General features: G+C 40.6%; 2 protein-coding genes across 4 annotated transcripts in view; one reads left to right on the forward strand and one right to left on the reverse strand.

Moving 5' to 3' along the window:
• WASHC5 (WASH complex subunit 5) overlaps nt 1–6,273 on the reverse strand; it is a 28,766-nt gene extending 22,493 nt beyond the window's left edge. Inside the window, exons 1-5 of one of the 2 annotated variants that reach the window (XM_080582055.1) lie at nt 6,253–6,273; nt 4,340–4,635; nt 1,980–2,125; nt 488–572; nt 116–216 (exon numbers count right to left, since the gene is read on the reverse strand). In XM_080582055.1, the coding sequence (XP_080438181.1) occupies nt 116–216; nt 488–572; nt 1,980–2,125; nt 4,340–4,525 (518 nt within the window). In that variant the 5' untranslated portion in view covers nt 4,526–4,635; nt 6,253–6,273. Of the gene's footprint in view, nt 1–115; nt 217–487; nt 573–1,979; nt 2,126–4,339; nt 4,636–5,526; nt 5,834–6,252 lie in introns of those variants that run through there. The other variant, XM_080582054.1, reaches the window with a different exon arrangement.
• Nucleotides 5,691–23,073, forward strand: part of NSMCE2 (NSE2 (MMS21) homolog, SMC5-SMC6 complex SUMO ligase) — a 129,930-nt gene continuing 112,547 nt past the window's right edge. The window contains exons 1-2 of one of the 2 annotated variants that reach the window (XM_080582058.1): nt 5,698–5,839; nt 9,039–9,186. In XM_080582058.1, coding sequence (XP_080438184.1) covers nt 9,054–9,186 — 133 coding nt within the window. In that variant the 5' untranslated portion in view covers nt 5,698–5,839; nt 9,039–9,053. Of the gene's footprint in view, nt 5,840–9,038; nt 9,187–23,073 lie in introns of both variants that reach the window. The other variant, XM_080582059.1, reaches the window with a different exon arrangement.

Here is a 23,073-nt window from a genome sequence, read left to right on the forward strand (position 1 = left end):
TACAGTCAAATAGGTGCTGATATTTCCATTATCTTAATTCAATAACCCAGTGAATTGAGTATATCTTGTTACATTTTTTCAGCCTTGAGTGTTTCTGAATACCAATATACCTTACCTGTATCTGTAGTAGGAAACCAACATTCTTTCTCTGACTTCTCCTTCAATTTTTTGGTCAATGACCAGTAGCATGACTCCATATAGATAGAGTACTTCACACTGTTGGGAAAGAGAAAGAACAAAGCGAAGAAATTGCATCAACACAATTTTGTAGTAACATTAAAAGACAAACAAGTGCTGATAAGCTAACAGAATGGCAACTATGTAGTCAACACACTGTCAAAAATGGTAGGCTGAAGATTTTTGGTCTTTGTCTTCCTCAAAATAAGCCATAGCATTACTGTGTATTTGGTGAATTTACATTTTTGTCTAGCGTGGCACAGAACTGCTTGGTACCTTGTTTTATATTACAGAATTATTGAATACTTACTAAAAGTTGTTTTCCATCTTCATTAAGGAGGACGGTTTCTAACGTTTGCTGAATGTAAATTCCTTCATTGAGGTCATCTAAATATCTAGGAATCACAACAAAGAGAGTTGGTCATCGACCGCTTTGCTCTCAGATTATGTTTCTTCAGAACTCAATTGACCAAAATTGTTTGAAAGTCAAGAGAGGCGTCAGAACATCTTCCTAGTACAAGCAGCATCAGGTTTTTCAGACAAAGAGGAAGAAATGCTCTAGTTTGAAATGAGAGGCTGGAACTCCTAGCTAGAGCCAACCAGCTAGCAAAATCCTCCTTCCATTTCCAGGTGGTGTGCATGAACTACGCTGGAGGATACTCTGTACCTTACATCTGACATCTTCTTAACCTTCAAATGGGTGGATAACAGCCTGAGAACAAAAGACTGAGAAAGAAAAGCTCCTCCCCCACTCCAAAACCTAGTAAAACTGTCACATTTTCAAGTTACCCCCCAAACATCTCCTGGAAATAGGTTAAATTTATCTCAACTGCAATATGGAAGGTGGAGCTAGGAACAGAGGATGTTCTTGTGGATTAACAGAATTTCTTCTTATTTAAGGACTTTCCAGTAACACTACATATTACCCTACGATAAATCTTTTCAGATAAAACCAGCAACAAAAATAACTTATGCTTAAGATTCTCAGGAACTTTTTCACAAAAATTTAGTTTGACAACACGAAGTCTCCTTTTATTCAAAAATCTTCATGACAAAATCGATGATAAAGGAGAAAAAAATATCTCTAACAGGTTGAATGTTTTCAAGTCATGTATTAAGCTGGTAAGGAACAGTAGGAATAAATTGGTGAGACCACACCTTGAATATTGTGTTCAGTTTTGGGTCCTTCAAAAGGATACCGAGTTGCTCACGTGTGTGCAGAGAAGAGCAATGAAGGTACCAGAAAACAAGAGTTATGAGGAGCAGCTGAGAAAACTGGAGTTGTTTAGTCTGGAGAAAAGGAGGCTGAGGGGAGACCTCATCAATCTCTATAACTAGTTGCAGCAAGGAGGGTGTCAGTCTTTTATCTAGTGACAAGTTACAGGATGCAAGGAAACAAACTCAAGTTGTGCCAGGGGAGGTTTAGATTAGATATGAGGGAGAATTTCTTCATGAAGAGGGTGGTCAAACATTGGAACAGGCTGCCCAGGGAAAGTGGTGGTGTCCCCATCCCTAAGGTATTTAAGAAACCTGTGGATGTGGCACTAAGGGATATGGCTTAGTGATGGGATGCAGTAAGTAATGATGATGGTTGAACTTGTAGATCCTGAAGGTCTTTTCCAATCTAGATGCTTCTACGCTTCTAAACATTAGTGCTTACTCCAGTAATCCAGGTTCCCAAATGCACATGAATACATTTAAACAGCGAGCATACGGGGTCTCTGAAGAAAAAGCTTCTCATCATTAAGACTCAACAGCACTCTAGTCAGAAACTCTACATGTATATATATAATATACTGTACCTGTTCAAATCTACAATGTATTTATGTACACTCTGAAAAGCTAGATAAAATCTTGTCAAAATTTCTATGTTGTTTTCACGAAATTCTTCATCTAGGTCCAGTAACTCAGGTTTGGCTTCCAGTTTGCCTTCACATGCCTCAGGCCCCTAAGAGAAGACATTCACGTTTAGAGACTGCATTTGACCGTGTCCACAACACTTTTCAGTAGATTACACAACACACAACCACCAGTGTGCATGTAACAACAAATTAACATTTCTCACTAAAACAAGAACCTGTAATTTTCCAAGCTACTTTATGATTGAACATCTACGATGATTAACTTTATGCTTTCTTACACTTTGATTTTGAACATAATTTCTCCTTTGCAACCAACAGAAAAGAACAGCTAACACTTTGGATAAAACTTCGATGCATCCAAAGCTGCTGTGTGCTTCACAATGGGCTTTCTGTAGTACTATCCACCTCCCTGCTGGAATTTCTTCCTTTACACATTTGATCTGATTGATATCTCAGCTAGAATACATAAGATTGAGGCCTCACAAACAGTTGTGAGCTTAGTACTTTCTCATGCATTTAAACTGCTTGAAAGCATGAGACTTATCTGAGAGTTTTTACAGACTCTGGATCTAGCTCAGCACCAGTACCCCAAATTAACGCAGAAACTATGTCACTAAGAACTGTGTGTAAAAAAGGGTAGGGACGACAAGCCTGACTTTCTGAAAGCAAGGCTGCAACCTTTTCTTTCTAAGCATTTAGTATGGTAAATATTTCTTAGAACCTCTGTTTGGTCTTATCACTAACATCTAATTGAAAATATCACTTATGCTTAATTGAAAATATTAATATTTAATTGAAAATGTTGTTGATATTCCACAGACCGCTTACCGTGGCACAAGACCATGACTTCAAAGGATTCAATAAACATGATTTAAAAAAAAAAAAAAAACTTAAAATAGAGTCAAAATAAAATATCAAGCCTAATATCTGGTTGGTAATTGCTGTGTAGTTTTAAAAATGGTCTTGTGTTTCACTTTTTCAAATTGCTACATAAAATAAAGGATAAAAGTAGGTCCCAAACTGCCTATGGATTTTTTCAAAATTTCAAATCTAATTAACTAATTTTAAGAATCATGTATACGGGAATGAAGTGTTAGCAGTGATATAATCTCTGCTTTGTATGTCTTTTACTGATTTTGGTGCAGTCACTCTGGAAAGTAGCAGCACTGCTTTGCTTCCTTAACATTAAAATCCTTCCAGTTTCCAGGATAACTGTATTTCTCACCAATTACACCTATCCACTTTAAAATTTTCAAGTAATTTGCCTAAAAACAAAAACAAACAAACAAACAACAAAAAAACAAGAATTCTAGAGAGATTTGAAACATTTAAATCTAAAGGTATCTGGGAAATCACCTGTGCTTAAGGTTTTCAGTGCCTGAGGCTCCGAGCCAGTACTCAAAGCTGACAGCTCTTACCTCTCCACCCCTGCCATATTGCTGTATTGTTAACTTTTCTTTTACTGTACAATCCAGGTAAAGCCAAATTCCCTACAGCTCCTTCTAAATCACGTTGGAGAATGAAAGAGGGAAATATGTTCTATGAGAATCTTCAAGTTTGTAAGGGAAACAAGGGCTTTTCATGCTCTCTTTGATTTGTTTGTTGATCCAGTGCCTGTGACGAGCCCAGTGAATGAACAATCATGGTACTGTCCAACAGGAAAGCATGAAGCAGTTTTCACGGCTGCAAAGAATAAGCTACAGATAACCAAAGGAAGATGGGCATACTGCCCACAGTAGTGCTCCAAAGAAAAACAACCCACTGCACAGGCTCAGAACTTGCTGGTTAAAGCAAAATTTAAAGTTCCTTCAAGAAATAATAACCGAGGACTTGAGTCTTATATGATCAACAACCATCAAAATTTGCAGGCCAGATGACTCATCGTACATTCTGAAAGACTGCTCTTCTATGTATGCACTTAAAATTGCCACCCCTTCTTGCCCTAAAACTCAGTGTGGGTACTGGTTAAATGTATATTCTGCCTAGGGGCCTAAGCACAGAGCGCTCATCAGGCTGTTTCTGCTCACTCAAATGAGTAAGATGAGGCTAAGTGTGACCAGAACTATACAAAATACAAGACAGTCCAGAAGCGGAATGTTAGCATGCGAGCATATCCCAATTACTATCTCAGTTTAGTAGATTTTTGGTAAGCACTAAGCAAATAGCAAGTCATTGCAGTCAATTCTGAAGCATGCTGGTAATAAACACAGCACACAGGAATGGCTACTTTGTAGCCCTTATACTCTACCAGGACAGCAACACTTTAAAGTGAAGTTTAACAATAGAAGAAAAGGGTTTACCTTAAAATAACTGAAATCAAATATGATATCTCCATATTTCTGTTGATCAGCCTTGTCCTTCAGCCTGAAAACACCGGGAATAAATTCTGAGAGTCTTAAGAGTTCTGCAATGATGGCATTTCCACAGGAGACAATCCGAAGAATTGCCTGACCACAGAGATTATTTTCAGCAAGAAAATCAACCATCGTGGAGCTGGACGTGAACAAGTAGCACAGGTCCTGTAGTCTGTTTCTCAGCGTTAGATTTCCTGTTATTTGAAGAAGAATGAGAAAACTAGCTGCTCCATTAACAGCACCTATAAAAACAAAACCACACACATTCAGAGTGTTTCATGTTTGTATTTTTGATAGTTTAATCCATGCAGATTTTTAAGCATACCCCCTAAATCTTTCAGTTGAAAGATAAATGCTCTATTTAAAGCAGTTGGTGAAGTGAAAAAAAGTGCACTGAACTCATCTTTAGCATATACACAGCGTTTGATTCAGTCACCTGTGCAACCAGGCAAGACAAGCATGGTCTCTTGGACCAGAAAATTTGAAGAGAAATGTTAAAGAATGAAATGATGACAAATACTGAAGCAATTGAGGCCATGCAGGAGATGGTGGCAAGGAAAACAAAACAGGTTAGGTGTCTATAATAGGTTCAAACACAGCTGAAATAATTGTAACGGGCTTTAGCAAAACAAAGAAAACTTTTGCAGCCAAAGGGCTAACTTTTGTGCTGCAGCCATTTATTTACTGACATTTTTTCCTTCAAGATGCGCAGCACAGCACCACTAAAATAAGCTTTCATATTTTAGGAGCCTTTGTGTGAGGCTTCGAACTGACTTTAGTTTTTTAACCTAGACCTTTCCAAGCCCCTTGGAACAAACTGAAGGCGGGGGCACCCCTTCAGCCCCCTGACCCGACCCAGGAGCCTGACCGTCCGGTCGTGTGGAGCCCAGCGGGGTGTAACAGGATGTAACCCCGATGGAACAGGACTGGGCTTTAAATTCCGTCTCCCCCACTCCCCCTCGGGCCGTGGGGTGCCTTTTTGGCCCGAATACCCCGTCCAAGATCGCAGGAGCCGCCCGCAACGCGCCCCCGGTGCAGCGCAGCCCTCTCAGCCCCGGGCGCTTCCCTGTCCTTTCGCCTCAGCCCCGGGCGCTTCCCCCGGCCGCCCCGCCAGGCCCTCCCTTGCCCCTCACCGCCTGGACGAGCCCTGGGGAGACCTCCTCGGAGCCAGCCCCATGCCTCAGGGCTGCCAACAGCGGGGAGAGCTCCAGCTTCTCCCCACAAAACCTCTTCCCCGCCGCGGCGGTGGCAGCACGGCGGGAGGCGGCGGCGGCTGTGCCCAGCCCTCCCATCACATGATGGCGCCGTCATGTGGAGAGGCGCCGGCTGATGAGGCGGTTCCGCCGCCTTCCCGGCCCGCCTCGCCCGCTCGTAGCAGCGAGGGAAGGGTCGGTGGACCTCCGGGACCCCTCCGGCACCCCTCCGGGCTGCGGCGGCTGGCTCTAGGTGAGCAGCGGGCGCTGCTGAGGGAGCCCGCCCTGTCCGCCCCGTGCCCACTGAGGAGATGGAGGGGGACCGCTGCCCTCCGGGTGGGACTGGTGTAGGGCGGCCGGGCGGCCTCAGCTTGGGGTCGGGGGGCGAGATGAGGGTACGAGAGCATGGGGAACGGAGCTTGATGCTTGGGGGGCTCCTCTCCACACCGCTGTGGGAGGAGAGTAGCGGCCCTATGGGGCAGGCGGTCACCCAGATGCCCAGGGGGTGGGCGCCCAAGAGGTGGGCGCCTTTGGGTCTCCGCCTCGTGGTTTGGGAGCGTGGGGAAGCTAGGTGGCTTGCTCAAATCTCGAAGGCATGTGGTAGAACATGAAGTATAATTTAAGATTTGTGCTCTGCAGCCCTGTTCGGACCGTTTGGTCACTTACTGTTGAAAGAAACTTGCCTCGCTGCTTGCACTTGGTCGCTTTTTCAACTCTCGGTTTTGCTTGGGTCTTCCTGAAGTGAGGTGTGTTGGGGTGGGAGTGGCAAATGGATGCACCTGCTTAAGACTTTTCTGGCAAGAAAGGCTCAAAAGCTGTACAGGCTTGTAAAAACTGTACAGGTTTACAGCTGTAAAACCAATTCCAGTGAGGATGTGGCTGTGCCTCCGTTGGCAGCATGGACAGCTGCAAGCTGATGTTGAAGAGTTCACTTAGACAATTTGAGGGGGAAATCTTTGGAATCAAAAACAATTTCTGAGAAAAATAAGCTTATATATATATAATATATATATGTATATATTTTGTCTAAGAGTACTTAAATTATCTTCCAAAGCACAAATTAAGATACAACTACCAACACAGTGGTATGATCTAATATTGTAAACAATAACTTAAGTTTCAGTTTGGCTTGGTCAGTGCTTCCACAAATATTAAGAGAACGAAGAAGCCAGTTTAATTTTTCGCTATTGTTTTTTACAGAATCCTGTCTTTCAGTGTATATCTGTGAAATTCCCAAAAGAACAGCGGGTTTTCTTGATGAGTGAGATTTACCAAGTTCAAGAAGTCAGCTAGGTTCTTGCTGTTAACTTTGATGCTCTAAATAGGCCCAGAAAGATAAAAATGATAACATGATTTCGTGTGGCTATTTAACGGTGTATAAGATTTGGATCACAGAGATTCTATACAAATAGTCTTGGTGAGATAGCAAACAGCTGCTTAAAAAAACAAAGTTAAAAATAATATAACAACTTAAAGCATTTGTTATTAAATATATCTTGAAGAGCATCTTTAATTTTTTATTTATTTTTTTAACTTTCACAGAGTTCTGTAAGGAACTTTTTGCATGTCTTCTGCTGTCAGTCTGACAGCCTCTGAAGATAACAATTGCTGTCTTTTGACAGGGAGAGCATGAGCTGAGCTAACCGGAGCAATTGTTGAAGACTGCTGCCTCTTCTCTGGCAAGATGCTCCTTTAGAAGGGAAAGAGAGGAAGTCAGTTAATATGGAATTCAGAAATTCAAATTGTGGCAAACACAAAAAATCACTATGTTGTTAAAAACTGTTGTAAACCCATGACCTGAAAGCAGCGTCATAAAAGGTGGTCTTGAGTAGCCAAGCACATTTCTGAAGCAGGAAAAAAAAAGAAAAAGATATGAAAGAAAACATTAGGAGAGAAGAGACTGTGATGGCAGGTATTCAACTCTTACAATTTGCACGATGTTCATGAGGAACATGGCAATGTTATTCATGTTAGGATGAGCGTAAGATGTAGTTCTGGAATCCAAGTGTGAGTAGTAGAGGGAGAGAGGGAGATACAGTCTTAGATATGCAAACCTTGGGCAAAGCTTTATCCTTTAATATTTTGCATACTTCTGTTGGATTATGGCCTGTCAAGGGCTTTTGATGATATACCAACTCATCCCCTTGTAATTTTGAGTACTATTTAGATAAAATTTGTACTATAAATCAATTTTGGTTATAGATTCTGTTCTCTCCCTCCTTCCCAGTGTGATCTGAGTGTAGTCCTTGAAAATCTTAGTTACTGTTTACATGGACTGATACGGTATTTCTGTCTGTCCAAGACTTACTGTTATAAACAAGCGTGTTTTTAAAGCTGAGCGGAATTTTTCTTATCTCCTGGAACTTAAAGTATAAAACTCTGCACACCGGATCCTTGTTTCTTACAATACCTACATGTCGTCCAAGCAAGTTATGATAAAGCTTAAAAAAGGAAGGGCAGAAGCTGAAATTTTAGAGGGGAGATCACCAACTGATATGAACAGTGTGGACAGGGATAGCGAAAGCAAGCTGACTTGAGGGTTATGTTAATGACAGAGGAGAAGCAGTTAATCCCAGGAAAGTTGTAGGTTGTGGGTCTGTATTGGGGAAGATGGTGGTAAAGAGGCAAACATGATTCTCGTGTGACGCTGTTGTGTGCCAGTGGAACACTGCTGCTAACGACACAGTTTGTGACAACTTTGGGGGAAACAGGCACCATCTGTAAGGTGGGCTTTTATTTAAAAATGATGTTAGATGATTTACTGCTGAATATATTCTTAGAGCCCTTTATTTATTTATATTTTTCCCCACTGGAAAAGCTGTTGAAACAGGCTTGTAGATGGTGGGGCTGAATTTGATGTGAGAAGTCGTATTTCTTACTAGCCTGGTTGCTAATGTGTCTAGAAAACACAGGGAAATCTTGGGGTGTGTGGGCTTTCTTCAGAGCTGAGATAGAGCAGTAATTTTCAAGCTAACATTATCACTGAGTTTAAATTTCATTGTGGTTTAGCAGTAGAAATGAGCAGATGAAAAGGGCAAGCTGCATTTTGGGGTGTAGTTTTGCTTAATATTTGCTTAATGTTGAATAGGAAGGGAATTGAAAACTTCTGGTGAATTGCAGTTCCACTGACACTTCATAGAATCCTAGAATGGCTTGGGTTGGAAGGGACCTTAAAGATCATCTGGTTCCAACCCCTGCCATGGGCAAGGATGCCACCCACTAGACCAGGTTGCCCAGGGCCTCATCTAACCTGGCCTTGAACACCTCCAGGGATGGGGCATCCACAGCTTTTCTGGGCAGCCTGTGCCAGTGCTTCACTTGTGAGCTAAGATTTCATCCCTGCTCTGTAGTTTTTCAGCGGTCCTGTGAACACTGCTATTTGCACTTTCGTTTTATCTCCCAAATTCTTTGGGTGTAAACTGCATTCAGAATGTTCTGTCTGTTATTTCTAGAGTAACGATTTCAAGATGCCAGGGGCTGCAAGAATTTTGTTCAACTCTGTGGATTCTTCTCTCTCATCTCTGAAAAACTGCCTATCTTACATAAATACTGGAATGGATATCACTACTCATGTTGCCCTTGACCTCGTGGAAAGTTTCAGTAAGTAATTCCTCTGAGTATCTTCTTCTATTGCATCCCGAATCTCACAGGTGAATCCTAGGCCTACATATTTTGACTTTGTTACAGTCAATATGTATCTTTGTTATAGGAACTGTAGCTCTGCTGGCTATACAGGGTGTTTTCATCCCACTCACTTCATTCTTTTCAATGATAAATTCAATGAAAATGTAAATACCAAGCAAACATTGTCCTAGCTTTTGTAACAACCCAGACTAACAGTGTTCCAGTGTTTATTATCCTATCGCTTTGTAAAAACTTCAGTATTGCTGAAGACGATGGAGAAGACCTTTTAAGGTGAATAAAATGACTTTTCTTTCTAATACTGCTTCTTTGTGTGTGTTTCATTTAATGTTTAGGGCAAGATATATTAAATAATGATAATGATTTTGAGTACAAAGCTTGAGACACCTGTTAGGGGATGCAATTTTCTAAAATGCTGTCTGTTTCTCTGCTGAAAAACAGACCCTTTAAGGGTGCTTCAGTTTGGACATGTACAAACTGGGATACCATAAATCTAATCATTTCTAACAGTCTTGTCATTGCTATTTCACAGCAACAGGTGCAGTGCAAAGCTACTTTTCAAAGACAAATATTACACCTCCCATTTCTGTAACTCCTTAGATCTGTGATAATATTTTCACTAGGAACAAAAAATCAAACCTTTAAAGCTTTAATTATGAGCAGAGAGTGAAAGTCCTCTAAAAGAAAAGATTTGTCATTCATTATAAATCTTGCGCTCAACTAAGCCAAGGTTTATGTACAATCAAGATGAATGCTTCTCCGTTTGTCTAGTGTGATAGATCTCTCTCCTCTGACCTTTTTATCCATATTGCTGTCAGAGACAATTGACGTGCTGTTTCTGGATGGTAGAGGAAATGGAAAGCTTGTCTGAACAGTCAGCTGGGGATTCCCTTTGTGGTAAGACGGGTATAGCCAGTTCTGCTTCCTCGCTGCCTTTGCAGCCACCATCCCTCCTACTTTTCCATCAGTGGAGACACACCGAATGTAGTGAATTCTTGTAATCCCAGAATGATCTGCAGAAATTAGTTATTGGTGACAGAAGAAGTTTTGATTAATATCACTTCTCTGTGGAAGCCAAATCAAGCCCCTGTTGCATTCACGTTTGGAGGCATGATAGGCAACTTAAGCTTCACTCTGCAGGTTTGCAGCTGAGGGTTTGTGCATGATACTCCTAGGAAATTTCATGATCTTTCTCAATCACCTACTTCTGGCATATTAGTCTTTAATTACAACCTTAAAGTTGTTTGTCCACTTCATTCACTAACCAAAAGGACCTTATGTAATATATTGTCCAGGGAGGGGTTTACTCCTGATGAGCTTCTTATGGCCATTGTTACAATTAAGTTGTATCATGTGACTGGAAACAGCTCCCAGACCATAAAATTCATTTTATTTTAGCAGGGGTAACATCCTGTAGAATTGTAATTCCAGGATTTTGAAGAATGACCTTTTAACATAGTCCGTCCCGTTGCGCTACAGAAAAGCTATTACAGGCTTACTTTTGTAGTTTAGTTTAAATCCCTATGATCTATGTGCTATGGTGTTAACTCTTCACTTAGAGTAATTCTCTCCTTTACTCCTACTCTTTTCTTTGCTGATTTATGCACATGTGAAACAAGCAAATGAGTGAAGCTCCCTCACTTTTCTTTTACAAGGTTTGTTTTTCACTCCCTTAGCTGTATATATAAAGGTCATTCATCTCTTGAACTTGAGCTTCAATTTCTTATGTTCCATATACAATGCCATCAGGAAGATACAAAGTTTCTGTGGTGTGACATACTTTTGGTAAATAACGGCTGTGGTTTTTTGTTTGTTTGGTGTTTTTGAGTTAGCATCATCTGGTCTGCAGTACTTGGCTGTTAAGCTCGTATAACCAACTCATTAACACAACTTGTCACATATATAAAATTGTCACCCACCTATTCTACTTAGCCTGCATGTTCTGAGGCAAAGTAGTCATTTAATTTTGAAACATCTTTAGGTAATATGCTTCTGCATTCTTGTTCTTGTCCATTTGCAATTAGTTTTAATTTCCTTACAAAATCTAGCTTCATCCAGCTTCTGACAGGTTTCATTGCAAGGCTTTGCAGTGGCAGAAGAATTCTATTGTGATTATGTGGTCAGTATTTTATTTTACAAGCCCTGTTGCTGCGAAGATGCTTGCATGTTACACAACTCTGCTTTTTGGGAATAGTACTGGGGTAAAATTCTCTTAGGAAGTACATGAGAGAGGTTGGATTTACATCTGAAGATAGATAACCGAAAAGGCATACAAAGTTAGTGCAGTAAGTGACGTCTGTTTCTTTTCTGAGTTGTTACTCTCCAAGAGCCCAATCTTGAAAACCTTTACTGGTAGGCATATTTATTAAATAATACACATTAGTGTTTGCTGGACTGGCTACTGTTAAATGCAGTATCATGGAGGGATCTCCCATAAATGCACCTGATAGGAAGTTAGATTTAAAAAAAAATTTTTTTTTAAAGATCTTACTGGATCACTTTTCCCTCTTTTTTCTTTAGATTATGATAGGGGCTTTGCTCACGTGTTGTATTTGAGATGTTTTATAGGCAGCAAACGCTATGGTTTTGTTGTTTGTTTTTTTTTCTCCCTAAGATTTAAGGGTGATTCATGAAAGAACGTGTGTGTAATTTTTCTAACTTCAGTGCTCTAATATAAGAATAATATAAAGAAGAAATAGAAATTAACATATGAATTTTCTTTGACGTATTTAAAGTGCTTTTATGGTATTTCAGTCTTGAGGGTGCTTCCCTGTTAAGTAAAAGCCTGCATACTAGGGCTAGAAAAGGCTCTTCGTTTTCTGACATACTTAGTGGAGAAGGATGTAGGGAACAGTTGTGAAGAACATAAAAAGAAAACAGTTTGGTGTTTCAGCACGGTTGTGTGCGTGTGAGTTGTAAAGCAGCCACGATTGTTCAGGTGGAGTGAAAACCAAAGCTCGCTAGGGGGCAGGAGAAGATAGGAAGTAAACAGTACTTCCCTTGAAGCTCCAAAAATATTGAAAAGAAACTGGCTGCTTTACCTCTCTGCTGATCTGGCCGTGATCCATGAGCCGCCTAAAGCCCTCTCCAGTTAAACCGTCCAGAGAACAAAGAACTCTTCTTCCAGTGGTTATGGGAGCCATAAAAACCTCTCGGGATGACTGAATCTAAGCTCCTTAACAGGTGGTGGTAGTGTTACGTGGAATAAAAAGGGAGCAAGCCTGCTTTTTAGATCGTGAAACCCTGTCGGCTGTTGATGGGAAGAGGTGCCACTTGTGTGCCACAGTTGGCTCAGGATATTCCCTGCTTTACAGCAGCCTTATAACCTTCCGTAACCTTTCTTTAGAGGATCTCAGCTGCTTTGCAAACACTGGCTAAGCCTCTCTGCTCTCTGGGAGGTAAATAATGGTTGCAGGGATTACTTCCTCTACCAGGATTGAAATGAAAATCTTCTGAGGGAATAAGGGTTGCTATATAGAAACGTTGTGACTCCATAATAATCCGAAAGAGAAAAATAAGTTTTCCTCCATCTGATTGAAACAGCAGAGAAAACTTAACTAGAGAAGATAGAAAGGGGTTTTTGAGTTGGATGTTGGGGACATCAGATTAAAATTACTGTGATATTTATTCATGAGTAAGCAGATCTTTCACGGCTTTATGTTGATGTGTGCTTTGAAAGTTTCAGAACAAAATCCAGCACTGGGTTTTAAGCAGTAATTTCCCATGTAGAATTCCTCCTACTGAAGTAAGACTTTCCTTTCTCTCAGCACCATATTTCCCTTTAGGAAGCTGCCGTCTACCCACTGACTCACTTCAATCCTGTTTAAAGGGATTTTGATCTGTTTCTGGGTGAAGGTGGCATGGCTGCAAGCTAGTATACATACCGATGCTACCATGTATTACTGTGCTGCTGTACTTAAAATTATTCACTTTTAAAAGCTGTAATAAAGCTGCAATAAATATTAATCTGAGGAATGTAGAAAATTGAGGGAATCTGTTTCACTGTTTCAAATGATTTTGAAGATTTAAAGATTTGTAGCCTTTCATCAAATGTTACCCCATTTGGCAACGCAGGACAAAATGTAGCAGTTAATCTACTTCTTCGCAGCCTGGAATGGGTTCGTTTTACTACTTTCTGCAAAATAATAATACTAATAAAAATAATGCTTACCCATTTCACAGGAATATTGGAAAGATTTAATGTCCGATATTTCCAAGCAGGTTCACAGTTATCTCTATTTATGCATATAGTTGTCCTGACATCTGCTTACAGTCCACAATAGTAAGTTTAAAATGATTTCTGTCCATTTAATCCTTATATAATGTTGTGAGATGTTTTGGGAATCCCAGCGAGCGATAACGAGCAAGTATGGATATTTTTACTATGGAATTGTCAATAATAACAGAGCTCACATGAAGTCAAAAGAAAAGTATTCTGCAGTAGAATTAAAGCAGTCTGAAATATCTCTGAGGCTTCTAATGATATAAAGACCCAGAATCTGTTCCCAGCTTTTTACTACCTCCTCTTTCTTTTGTGCCTCCTGGCATCTTGTTCGCTGTTGCTGTACTCTGGAAACAAACCTTCAGTGAGCTCCGACCACAGTGGTCCCCAAGTCTTTTTCCTCTAAGGATCCTACTATTCACCCTGTGCTGTAGGGATGAGAGAGTTGTACTGATGTAAGCTTTATTAGCAAAACTTCACTTATCCGAGTCTTAGTTTCATCAACGTTTCTGTTACATAGTCCCCTAGTATATTTAGGTCCATTTTGTTCTAGTCCTCTATAGGCTTACGAAAAGAAAACGCTAGTATTAAATATTCAGGTCAGGCATTGCTCGTTTATGAACATAGATGATCTCTACCAAAGTAAGGCAATAGTGTTGTTCAGGATTTCTGTTAACCTCTGTTGATTCAGGTAAAGGATAATTTTAATGTATCCGAACCTGAAAACCTCGTGTTTCTCAAAAAACTTTGTTGATATCCATGAAGTTATATTGATGAATAAGACTTGCCTGTTCATAGAGAATTTGCAGACTTTTGACATTGAGCATCCTTGTGGTGCTGTGTTGTGAGCATGTGCTGGCAAACTGACAGAGCTGAAATAGGATTTCTGAGGAACTGAGGATCTGAGCTGGAGATGAAAACTAGTTTCACCAAACTGAATGTGAAAGGGAAACAACTAACTTTAAAGTTTATTTTATTTAATGATTTTAAATGAAAGATTTATGTCCATCCCAGGCATTCTGCCGATTATCTTTAGGTACTGACATTGTCTAAAGGCCATACGTTTTTTGTTTGTTTTTTGTTTTCCAAAATAGCATCGTGGTACAGAGACACTTTAAAATGTCACTATAGAAAAGGCCACGTAAGCAGCAAAATGGAGTGTGCAGAGTTGGTTTCAGTGTGTCCTCTCTGCACTCAAAATGCTCTTGGGCGTTCTATGGCCCAGTCCAGTGAAACACTGAAGAAAAAGATACATTTAAGTTCTCGAGTGATCACCAACTTTCAGAGTGATCCGTGTATTTTAAATGTTACGTGCATTCTCATATCCTTTGCTGGATTGGAGTCCTAATAGATACGGTAATTTGAAGGTGACACTGTAGGAAATGAGTTACAAGTGCAAGTAAAATCGTTGAGTTTTACTATAATTTCTGTCTTTCTAAATTCAGCCTCAGTCTGTTGTTTGAGCTTTAGCGGTGTGACTGAAGAAAGAATTCACTGTCAGTACTTGTTTGGCAATCTCTCTCAGCTGTGACATTCCTAGTATTGATCTTTTAAGTCCCCTATTAACACCTCTGTACGCTGAGGAGCAGCTATTTGCACTGCTTACCTAACTCAGCATCTTCCTATAGGGTTAGAAGGCACTGCTGGATACCCACGTGAAATACTTGAAGGATTGATAAGTCTTTCTTTCTGTTTTTTTTTTTTTTTTCATTGCTATAACCTGCCATACGTATGGACTGATGTGCTGCTGATGTTTTGGATATGCCGTAACAAAGACAGACATCACTTCCCAGCTCTGCTTGGCAGAATGGGATATGAATTCTGCCAGCTTGCTGAGGATGGCGGTTTTATCTGGCTCCTCGAAAGCAGAACTTTCTCAAGAATATGGGGCTGTGAAGGACACAGAGTTGTAGATATTGGAGGAAAGAAGACTAATTCATGGTCATCTCCTGGCCTCCAGCCCAGCACTTTGCTCTTTAAAGGGGTAATTGCTTTTGTCTCTGGTCTGGAGCCAAAGCCACGTGGGACTGGGAAGAATGGCCAAAGCAAATTGGGAAACAATTGGAGGGACTGGAGAGCATGCTAGCTATAGACAAGGTGCTAAGAAATTCTTAAAATAAACTGTCTAAAAAAATGTTATAAAGCATTAGCACATGGCGTTTTGCTTGATGATATGAACAGGTTTTCACATAGACGAGGTGCTTCCCTGATGTCTGGGACTTTCTCCCAGCTGCATGTTACGTCCCCACTAAAATGCAGAGGCCCTGGAGTGCAGAACAGGTGGGTGGGAAGCAGGCAGCCACCTGAGGTCTAATCTTACTTAGGGGGGAAAAAAATGAGTCTTTTTTTTTTCCTTCTCAAAAACTTGCCCTAAAATCTCGCAGTCAGCTGCTACCTTTGGCTGCTCGCCGTCAGTGTAACATAGCAGGAATCTTCCTGTTGCAGTTCACCCACGTGAGAGCTCCTCGCCCACACCCTGTCCGCTTTCTTTCTCCGCACTCTGAAGGATTTCTCTGCTCACCACTCCGGACAGGGCAGGCCCGTGGGTCTTCCGGAGCTTTAGTGATACAGTTTTGTGGCATGTGCCCCAGATTAAGAGCCCTTTACGGCTCTGGCTCTTCCTGCTTGTCTGCTCTTGTTTCCTATTGCATAACCTGCTCCCTCTGCCAGAGCAGCTTCCCTCAGCACTGGCTGCTCATCCCACTTGTCTGGTTCCCCTTGCCCTAGAGCTGTCTCTGCACTTTAGAGTGCTGCACTGCACCTCACACGAGTGACGTCCTCCCTTTACTAACTGCTTTCTATTCACCAAATTGCTTGGGATCCACTTGGGTCTCGATGCCTGTTGAATACTAGCCAAGAAGTAGTCGGTGGTGTCAGATCTTTGAAACGTGGGTTTAGCTCTGTGAGACTACCCACAGCACTTGGGTTTCTCTCATTGCTGTCTGACCGTGGTGTTACACAGGAATCACTCTAAACATTGCTGACCCTTGTTGGCATAGGGAATATAGACGTGTAGGTCAGCCTGGTATTGAGAAATTATTGGCAGCCTTTTAATAGACAGTTGATTCACGAGGTTCTACGGAACATCTACTATTTTTACGTGCAGTGGCTTGCTGAAGACATAGTGGCAACCCGTAACAAACAAAAAGATTTGATAGAAATTCATTCATCACTGAGAGCAGGAATCCTTTCTGTGGAAGTTTCTCTGTCACTGACCTAAAGCTCTCCTGCTTGGAATGGTGCAGACAGCAGTGTGAGGATGGAGTCCATCCTCGTGTTTGACTACGTAATGGTTTGATTCATTTGTTTCCATTGTCCTTTTTTTTTTTTTTCTGGTTTATTTTTCATTGAAAATGCAAACGCAGGATTCCTTCAGTGCCATAACACGAATCTTAACATTGGAGAATTTCTTGTGTGTGAAGTGACCACGGTGTCGTTGTTTTGGGATCCAGAAACGATCCTACTGATACCTGTGCTCATAAAATTGTCATTCTCTGTTAGTTTCCATGATGTTAGAGATCACTGCACTTCATAAAAGTAATCAAAGCTTAAGGTACTTGTCCTGAGAACAGGCTACAGTCTATCAGCTAGAATGACACTTTGCAATCTGCTTGATAAAGAGGTGGGATGAAGATCTGCTGCATGAGGAAATGAGCAGGACTAAACTTTGACTTGTTATCCTGGCTGTCCTTGGCCAGGGAAGATAATCTGTGATAAGATTTTTTTCTTCTACATCCTACCTTCCTTTGCGTTTGAATTGTGGTTTTCTCAGGCTGCTGCCTACCTACAGGATTAGTGGCCTCGTAACGGACAAAACTGGGGGCTGTGCTGTAGGGACCGTGCATGAGGAACCAGATCTTGTTTTCCCCCCTATGTGCCCATAGATCTGCGAAGATGCTCCTGGGAAGGAAATAACACACAATTTTACATACCGTGTAGGAATAGTATTAGAATTGAGCAATCCATTACTTCTTTATGGACACGAGGGAACAATTTTACCTGGATTTGAAATCCCCAGGAGTGTGCCTCAGTCTCTCAGAATTTACTTTTCTTTAGGTTGGAATAAATTCCAAGGAAGGGTCGTGGGATTATTTTTTTTCTTGGTGAAGAATGCAAGTGTAGACTGTCAAAGTCTGTCCTGGAGATTAATGGCTTTTCACGGACACTTGGTATACAAAAAAGTTTCCTAGCTATGAGAGAAGGTATGGTAGAAAATGAAACGAGACCAGCGATCCGTTAAGTTCAGTAACCCTTCACCATGAGCCTCTACCAGGTGCTTTGTTGGAAGCTGCAAGAATTCCCCCACTGTACAAAGCTGTTCACGGGGGAAGTTTCATTCCGATCCCAGGCATTTATCTTCCAGAAGCTGTTTGTTAACTGCTCTGCTTTGTTGCTACACCAGTGTCAGCTGTACTAATTGGTGCTAAGCACTAAATCGGTGTGGGCACCAGAATTACTTCTTTTCTCTTGGGAAGGCTCTTTTCCTCTTGTTTCAAGTAAACTTGTATTTTCAGGGTATTTGAGATAAAATGCTTCGGATTCTCTTTCTCAAGAATACAGCTTGTTTTTCTTTCCTTCAAATCCTTCTCTGAGGCTTCATTCTTTTAGGAAAAATGTTCTTTTTTATAGTAACTTATGCTTGTGTCCTGTATTACATTGTGCTTCTTGGATTGTTTTTCAGGTATATAACCGTTCAATTAACAGTAAGGAAGATATGTATGTTTTCTTAAAGTAGGTAGGCGAATGGTATCACCCATTAAAGTAATTCTTCAAGTAATTTCATTGTTTTGAAGCAGAAAGGATGCTTGGGCTTTTGCGAAATGCTTTTCCAAAGACAAAAAATTCCATTTTGCACATTATACTCTTCAATCAGTACCAGAATTTTGAGGGTTGGATTCTTTTTTTCTGACTTACACTTGTGCCTCAGTGATTACAGTGGAAGAATTTCTTACGGCATTTATAGCCACCACTGGTGAGCCCATTGCTGGAATACAGCTTGGTTTTGAAGGTTGTGCTTCAAAGAAGCTGTCTGAAAAATGTGAATTTGGAAATATGCCTTGTTTCAAAATCTGGAAACCGTGACTTGTAATGAAAGATTTGAGCTCCTTTGCATTTATCCAGAAACCAACCTGACCGTAGTCTGTAATCTTGCATAGTGGGAAGAAACAAATATACGGGCTTGTTACTATTTCCTAGCTGGAATTCTGACCGTAAAAAGAACACGGTGCGGCGAGGGGAAAGTAGCTATGTTAAGCAACATGCTTTTTGTCCTGTTGCCTCTTTTTTCTTTTTGGATACTCAGCTGAATGCATCCAAGTATTCTTTGTTCCTCAATTTTTGCAGTTCTTGAAGGAAAAGGAAACCCATTAGGTGGCAGCAAAGGCTTTCCTGCAGCTGGTGCAGTTTCTCATTCACCTGCTGTGGTCAGCTGGGGCACTGCAGTAACTCATTCCTAGAATGGATTTCGAGGTGTTGGTGCTATAGCATCATACTCTTGTATTTAGTAACACGAAAATATAAATTGAGGGTTAAGTTTAACAGCGGGGAAAGAGAATTAGTATTATCAGATCATAGATTTTTAAAGCTGTTTGGGACCAACGTGATCTACCAGTTTGACTTCCTTTGTAATACAGATCATTGCATTTCATCCAATTATTCTTGCACGAAGCTGGTATGTTGTGGTTGAACTGGAGAGCATCATTCAGAGTGAAATCCAATCTTGATTTAAAGCTAGCTTGCTGAGTAACTGTCCTCAGCGTGTTCTCATGGAACTGTATTGCACCTGAACGGGAGGTCATCCTCTGGACAGTCTCGGTTTTGTCAGAGCTCTTCTGAGCTCTGAGATGAAAACTGCACAATTTTTAGTGCTCGGGTTTCAGTAGGTAGTTTTTCAAGTACATGCATACATTCATATGTACTTGAAATGTATGCATATTTATACTTTTTTATTCTTATGCATTTCCTAACAAAGTGGGTAATTGTATTCCCCAAAGGTCGTTAGGAGTTGGGGAGGCTTGCAGTCACCTGGTGGGTTACCTCATGTACCCGTCCGTAGTCACTATAAATTTCTCTGTGTCCTAGACCTCATAAATTGGCAGCAGTTTGCAAAATAGATCAGAAGTGGGAATTTAAATGCTGTATAGACCTTTTCGCAGACCCTCTGCACACCAGTAAAGTTAACCTTGAGAGAATGAGCACGCTTACAGCTGTAAGTTATAGGCTTGAAATTGCTGGGTGAGGTTCTTTGGCCTCTGCTATGCATGAGATCAGAATAGATGATCCTAATGGTCTGTTCCAGCTTCAAAATACTATGAAGTACTGCAGAGGTCTTGTGTGGGCTCTTTAGCACAAAGATAAATCAACCTCTTTGAACAAAAGCCAGAGAGGAATATTTTATCTGAATAATTTACTGTATGAAAATATTCTCTGTAGTATATTAATCTGTCATTTTCTTATCGTCATATTTCTGCCACAGAAATATGGCAATAAGAAAATACAGCTAGCTCCTGTTTAAATGTAGAGGCTTACAGTATATATAGAAAATAGTGTGGGCTTTGAAGAACCCACTCTGAAGCTTTAATTTTTATCAAATTGAGTAGATCAGTGTTTAGCTTTCAGTGATCTAATTGTCTGCCTGAGTAACTGGGGAGGGAGGAGGAACCCACAAAAGTTTTCTTAAAAAAAAAAAAAATAAAATCTGGGGTTGGCAGCATTCGTCAAGATTAAGAAAATAAAGTAATTGTATTTCTTTTCTTGATTCTTTCCATCAGGGAAAGATCTATCTAAGTTAAAAGTAAGCATTGTGCAGACGCATTTGGTCAAAGCACTAAAGAAACAGTTCCATGGACGTGATTGTTCTGAAACCTTCATCCTGATCCCCTCCCAAGAGGCAGTGGACACTCACCCTGTTTTTTCTTTTTTTAATTTCTATTTTCCCTTCTTTTCCATTCTCATCTGCGCTCATCTTTTCAACAATTCAAGAACTTGTAGCTGTTTGGTTTTTTTTAACCTTGCTTTTTTGTTGCTCAAAAATACCTTTTCTATCAGTGCAGGTAGAATTAATTATGATCTTTTTAGTACTTTCAGATAAAAAATGGTTTGAAAAGGCAAACTTAAAAATGCACTCTGACTGAAATCCAGGTTTTAGGACATATTTCTGTTTACACCAGTGTTATGTGGCATACTGACACTCTAGTGAAGAATGAAGGCTGTAATATGTACTGATTAAATTCCAAGAATTTAAATGGGAATGTTTGCTTCATCAGTCAGAGTCGCACAGAAGACTTGCATTTTTCTTATGATTGCTGAGAGTGAGACCTATGAAAAATTTCAGCCTTTGGAGGGCAGGCAGAAGTTGTTTGTTTGAGCTGTAGGTTTAGAATATTTTTCCTTACAAATTACAGAGATTTTTTTTGTTTCCCTTCTCCTCTTTCTCTTTCCCATTTTGTCTCAATAGGAGCAAGGAGGACGTAATAGCTTTATATGAAAGGTGCAAAACAACTGAGATGGTCCCAGTCTGATTTTGGGGAGGCCTTGAGGCAAGGAACAGCTGGGCTCTCAGGCTGAGGTTGTCGCTGTGTGGCCTTGGGCAAGTCATTCAAGCTCGCTAGGCATCAGTTTCTCTTCTTTAAAAAGAGATGTCAGGAGTGTCTTGAGAAGATGTATTAACATGTGAATATCACATACCGCTGTGTAGATATTCGCTTCTGTTGTTGCTTGTGTCTTCTGTGCTTGTGGAAATAATGTTGTGAGAGTCTGGAAAGAATTTCAGCTCTCTGTAGTGGCAGTAGGTGGTTGGAAAAGGTAAGAAAGAGGTAGCCAGCAGAAATTATGTGTGCAGGGGAAAAACAGGCAGTGGAAACCAATAGCCTAGCGAAGATGTCGACTTCTCCTTTTGTGCATTAACAAGACGTACCACAGCTCCAGAAAGTCATCTCCAATATTGCGTCTCTGAAATATGCATAGCACACGAAGTGAAGATTTGCACTTAGATGAATTTTTTGAGTGGACCTTTTGGCTATGTCTGTAGGAGGATAGTTTGACATTTTAATAACGGGTCAATGAATAATACAATGTGAAACTGCTGAAAACGGCTTATCAAAAGAAAATTTACCAGTGAAACACACGGTCCAGCAAAAAGTCAGCTGAAGTGAAAGAAAATCCGCTTTATCTCTGAATACGTAGTTCAACTCTCGTTGACAGAAAACCACGTATTTTCTCTCTTCATTAGCTTTGTTTCAGTTTTCAGCCACTGGATTGTATGTTTTTCTCTGCTAATCACAGCCCAACACGTTGAGAAGTCTTCAGGATGGTGATGGTAGGTCACGAGCAAGTCACCTTTAACATCTCTTGCTCAAACTAGCCAAGTTAAGCAGCTTTAGTAAGTCTTGATATAAAACATGCTTTCCAGCCTTTGAGTAATTTGTGTTGCTCTTTCTTTGAAATACTGAAGGAGCTTACTGAAGAATGCAATTAGCAGGATTTAGTCTCATGCCTGTTGATCTAGAAGGAGCCTTTCCCCAAATTATACAATATGTGCCATATAAAGATAAGGACATACCTGCAAAGTTGTCAGCATACAGTTAGCCCCCATTTTAGTTAAAAACAAAACAAAACAAAACACAACACTCCTTTAGATATTGAACAAGGGTATTGCATTCATTGTGAGCATCATAAAGCACAAATTTCTGTGTAGGGCATTCAGGTAATCTGTCATTGCTCGTGCTGTTGTCCCAGCCACACTTCTAGGCATTGTTTGTATTTAGTTCCCAAACTGTGAACTACATAGCAGTTACTATTAATGAGTGGTGAGCTTACGTCTTATTTTTTTCAGGTTTCTGTGTGTGTGTTAATGTACTTTTATGCCAATAAAACCACTAAGAAAAGAGCCGTGAGCCATTATATAGGAGGATGTGAGAAGGTAGGAGGTGACCCCAAGGACGGTGATCACCAGGAAGATATCACTTGCTAATAGAGAAAGAATCAAAAGCAGGTTAGTAAAAAAAGGAGCAGAGAAGGGGGAACTGGTTGCAGAGGAAGAGAAGGGGAGAGGAGCAAGTGGTAAAGAAAAGTATAATGAAGGAGAAAAGAGGTAAGAAATAAGAAAGCCACAGCAAGAGGATTAACCAGGACAGTACATTGATTGTGCTCTAGATGATGAAAGATACTTTAATGCTTTCCTAACGATGTTTTCCATGGAAGCAACTTGTGCAGTTTCTACAAAGCTGTTACGCTTTCGCAAAATGGGAAGAGTAGTCTGGCATATAAGTTGAATGAGAACTGTTTCATATGGCTGCAAATGAATCACTGGTCACAGAATCGTTGGGGTTGGAAGGGACCTCTTTACCTCTTCTGGTCCAGCCCCTGCTTGAGCAGGGCCACCCTGACCAGGCGTGGCTTTTGAATGAGAGGGCAGACGTGGTCTTTTGGATTAGTCTCACACTGGGCTTGTTCAGGATACATAAATGTGTGAACCTCCTTGCTTTTTTGACATTATCAAAAAATGCTGTAGTGTTCTGAAATAGGCATATGCTGTAGCGCTCGATAGAAGGTGACAATCTCAAACTGCTCCATAAATTACATATAATGAACTTTCATATGAGAAAAGGCTTAACAAAAGGAGC

Source organism: Anser brachyrhynchus, assembly GCF_964034855.1.
Source record: "Anser brachyrhynchus genome assembly, chromosome: 2".
Taxonomy (NCBI): Eukaryota; Metazoa; Chordata; class Aves; order Anseriformes; family Anatidae; genus Anser; species Anser brachyrhynchus.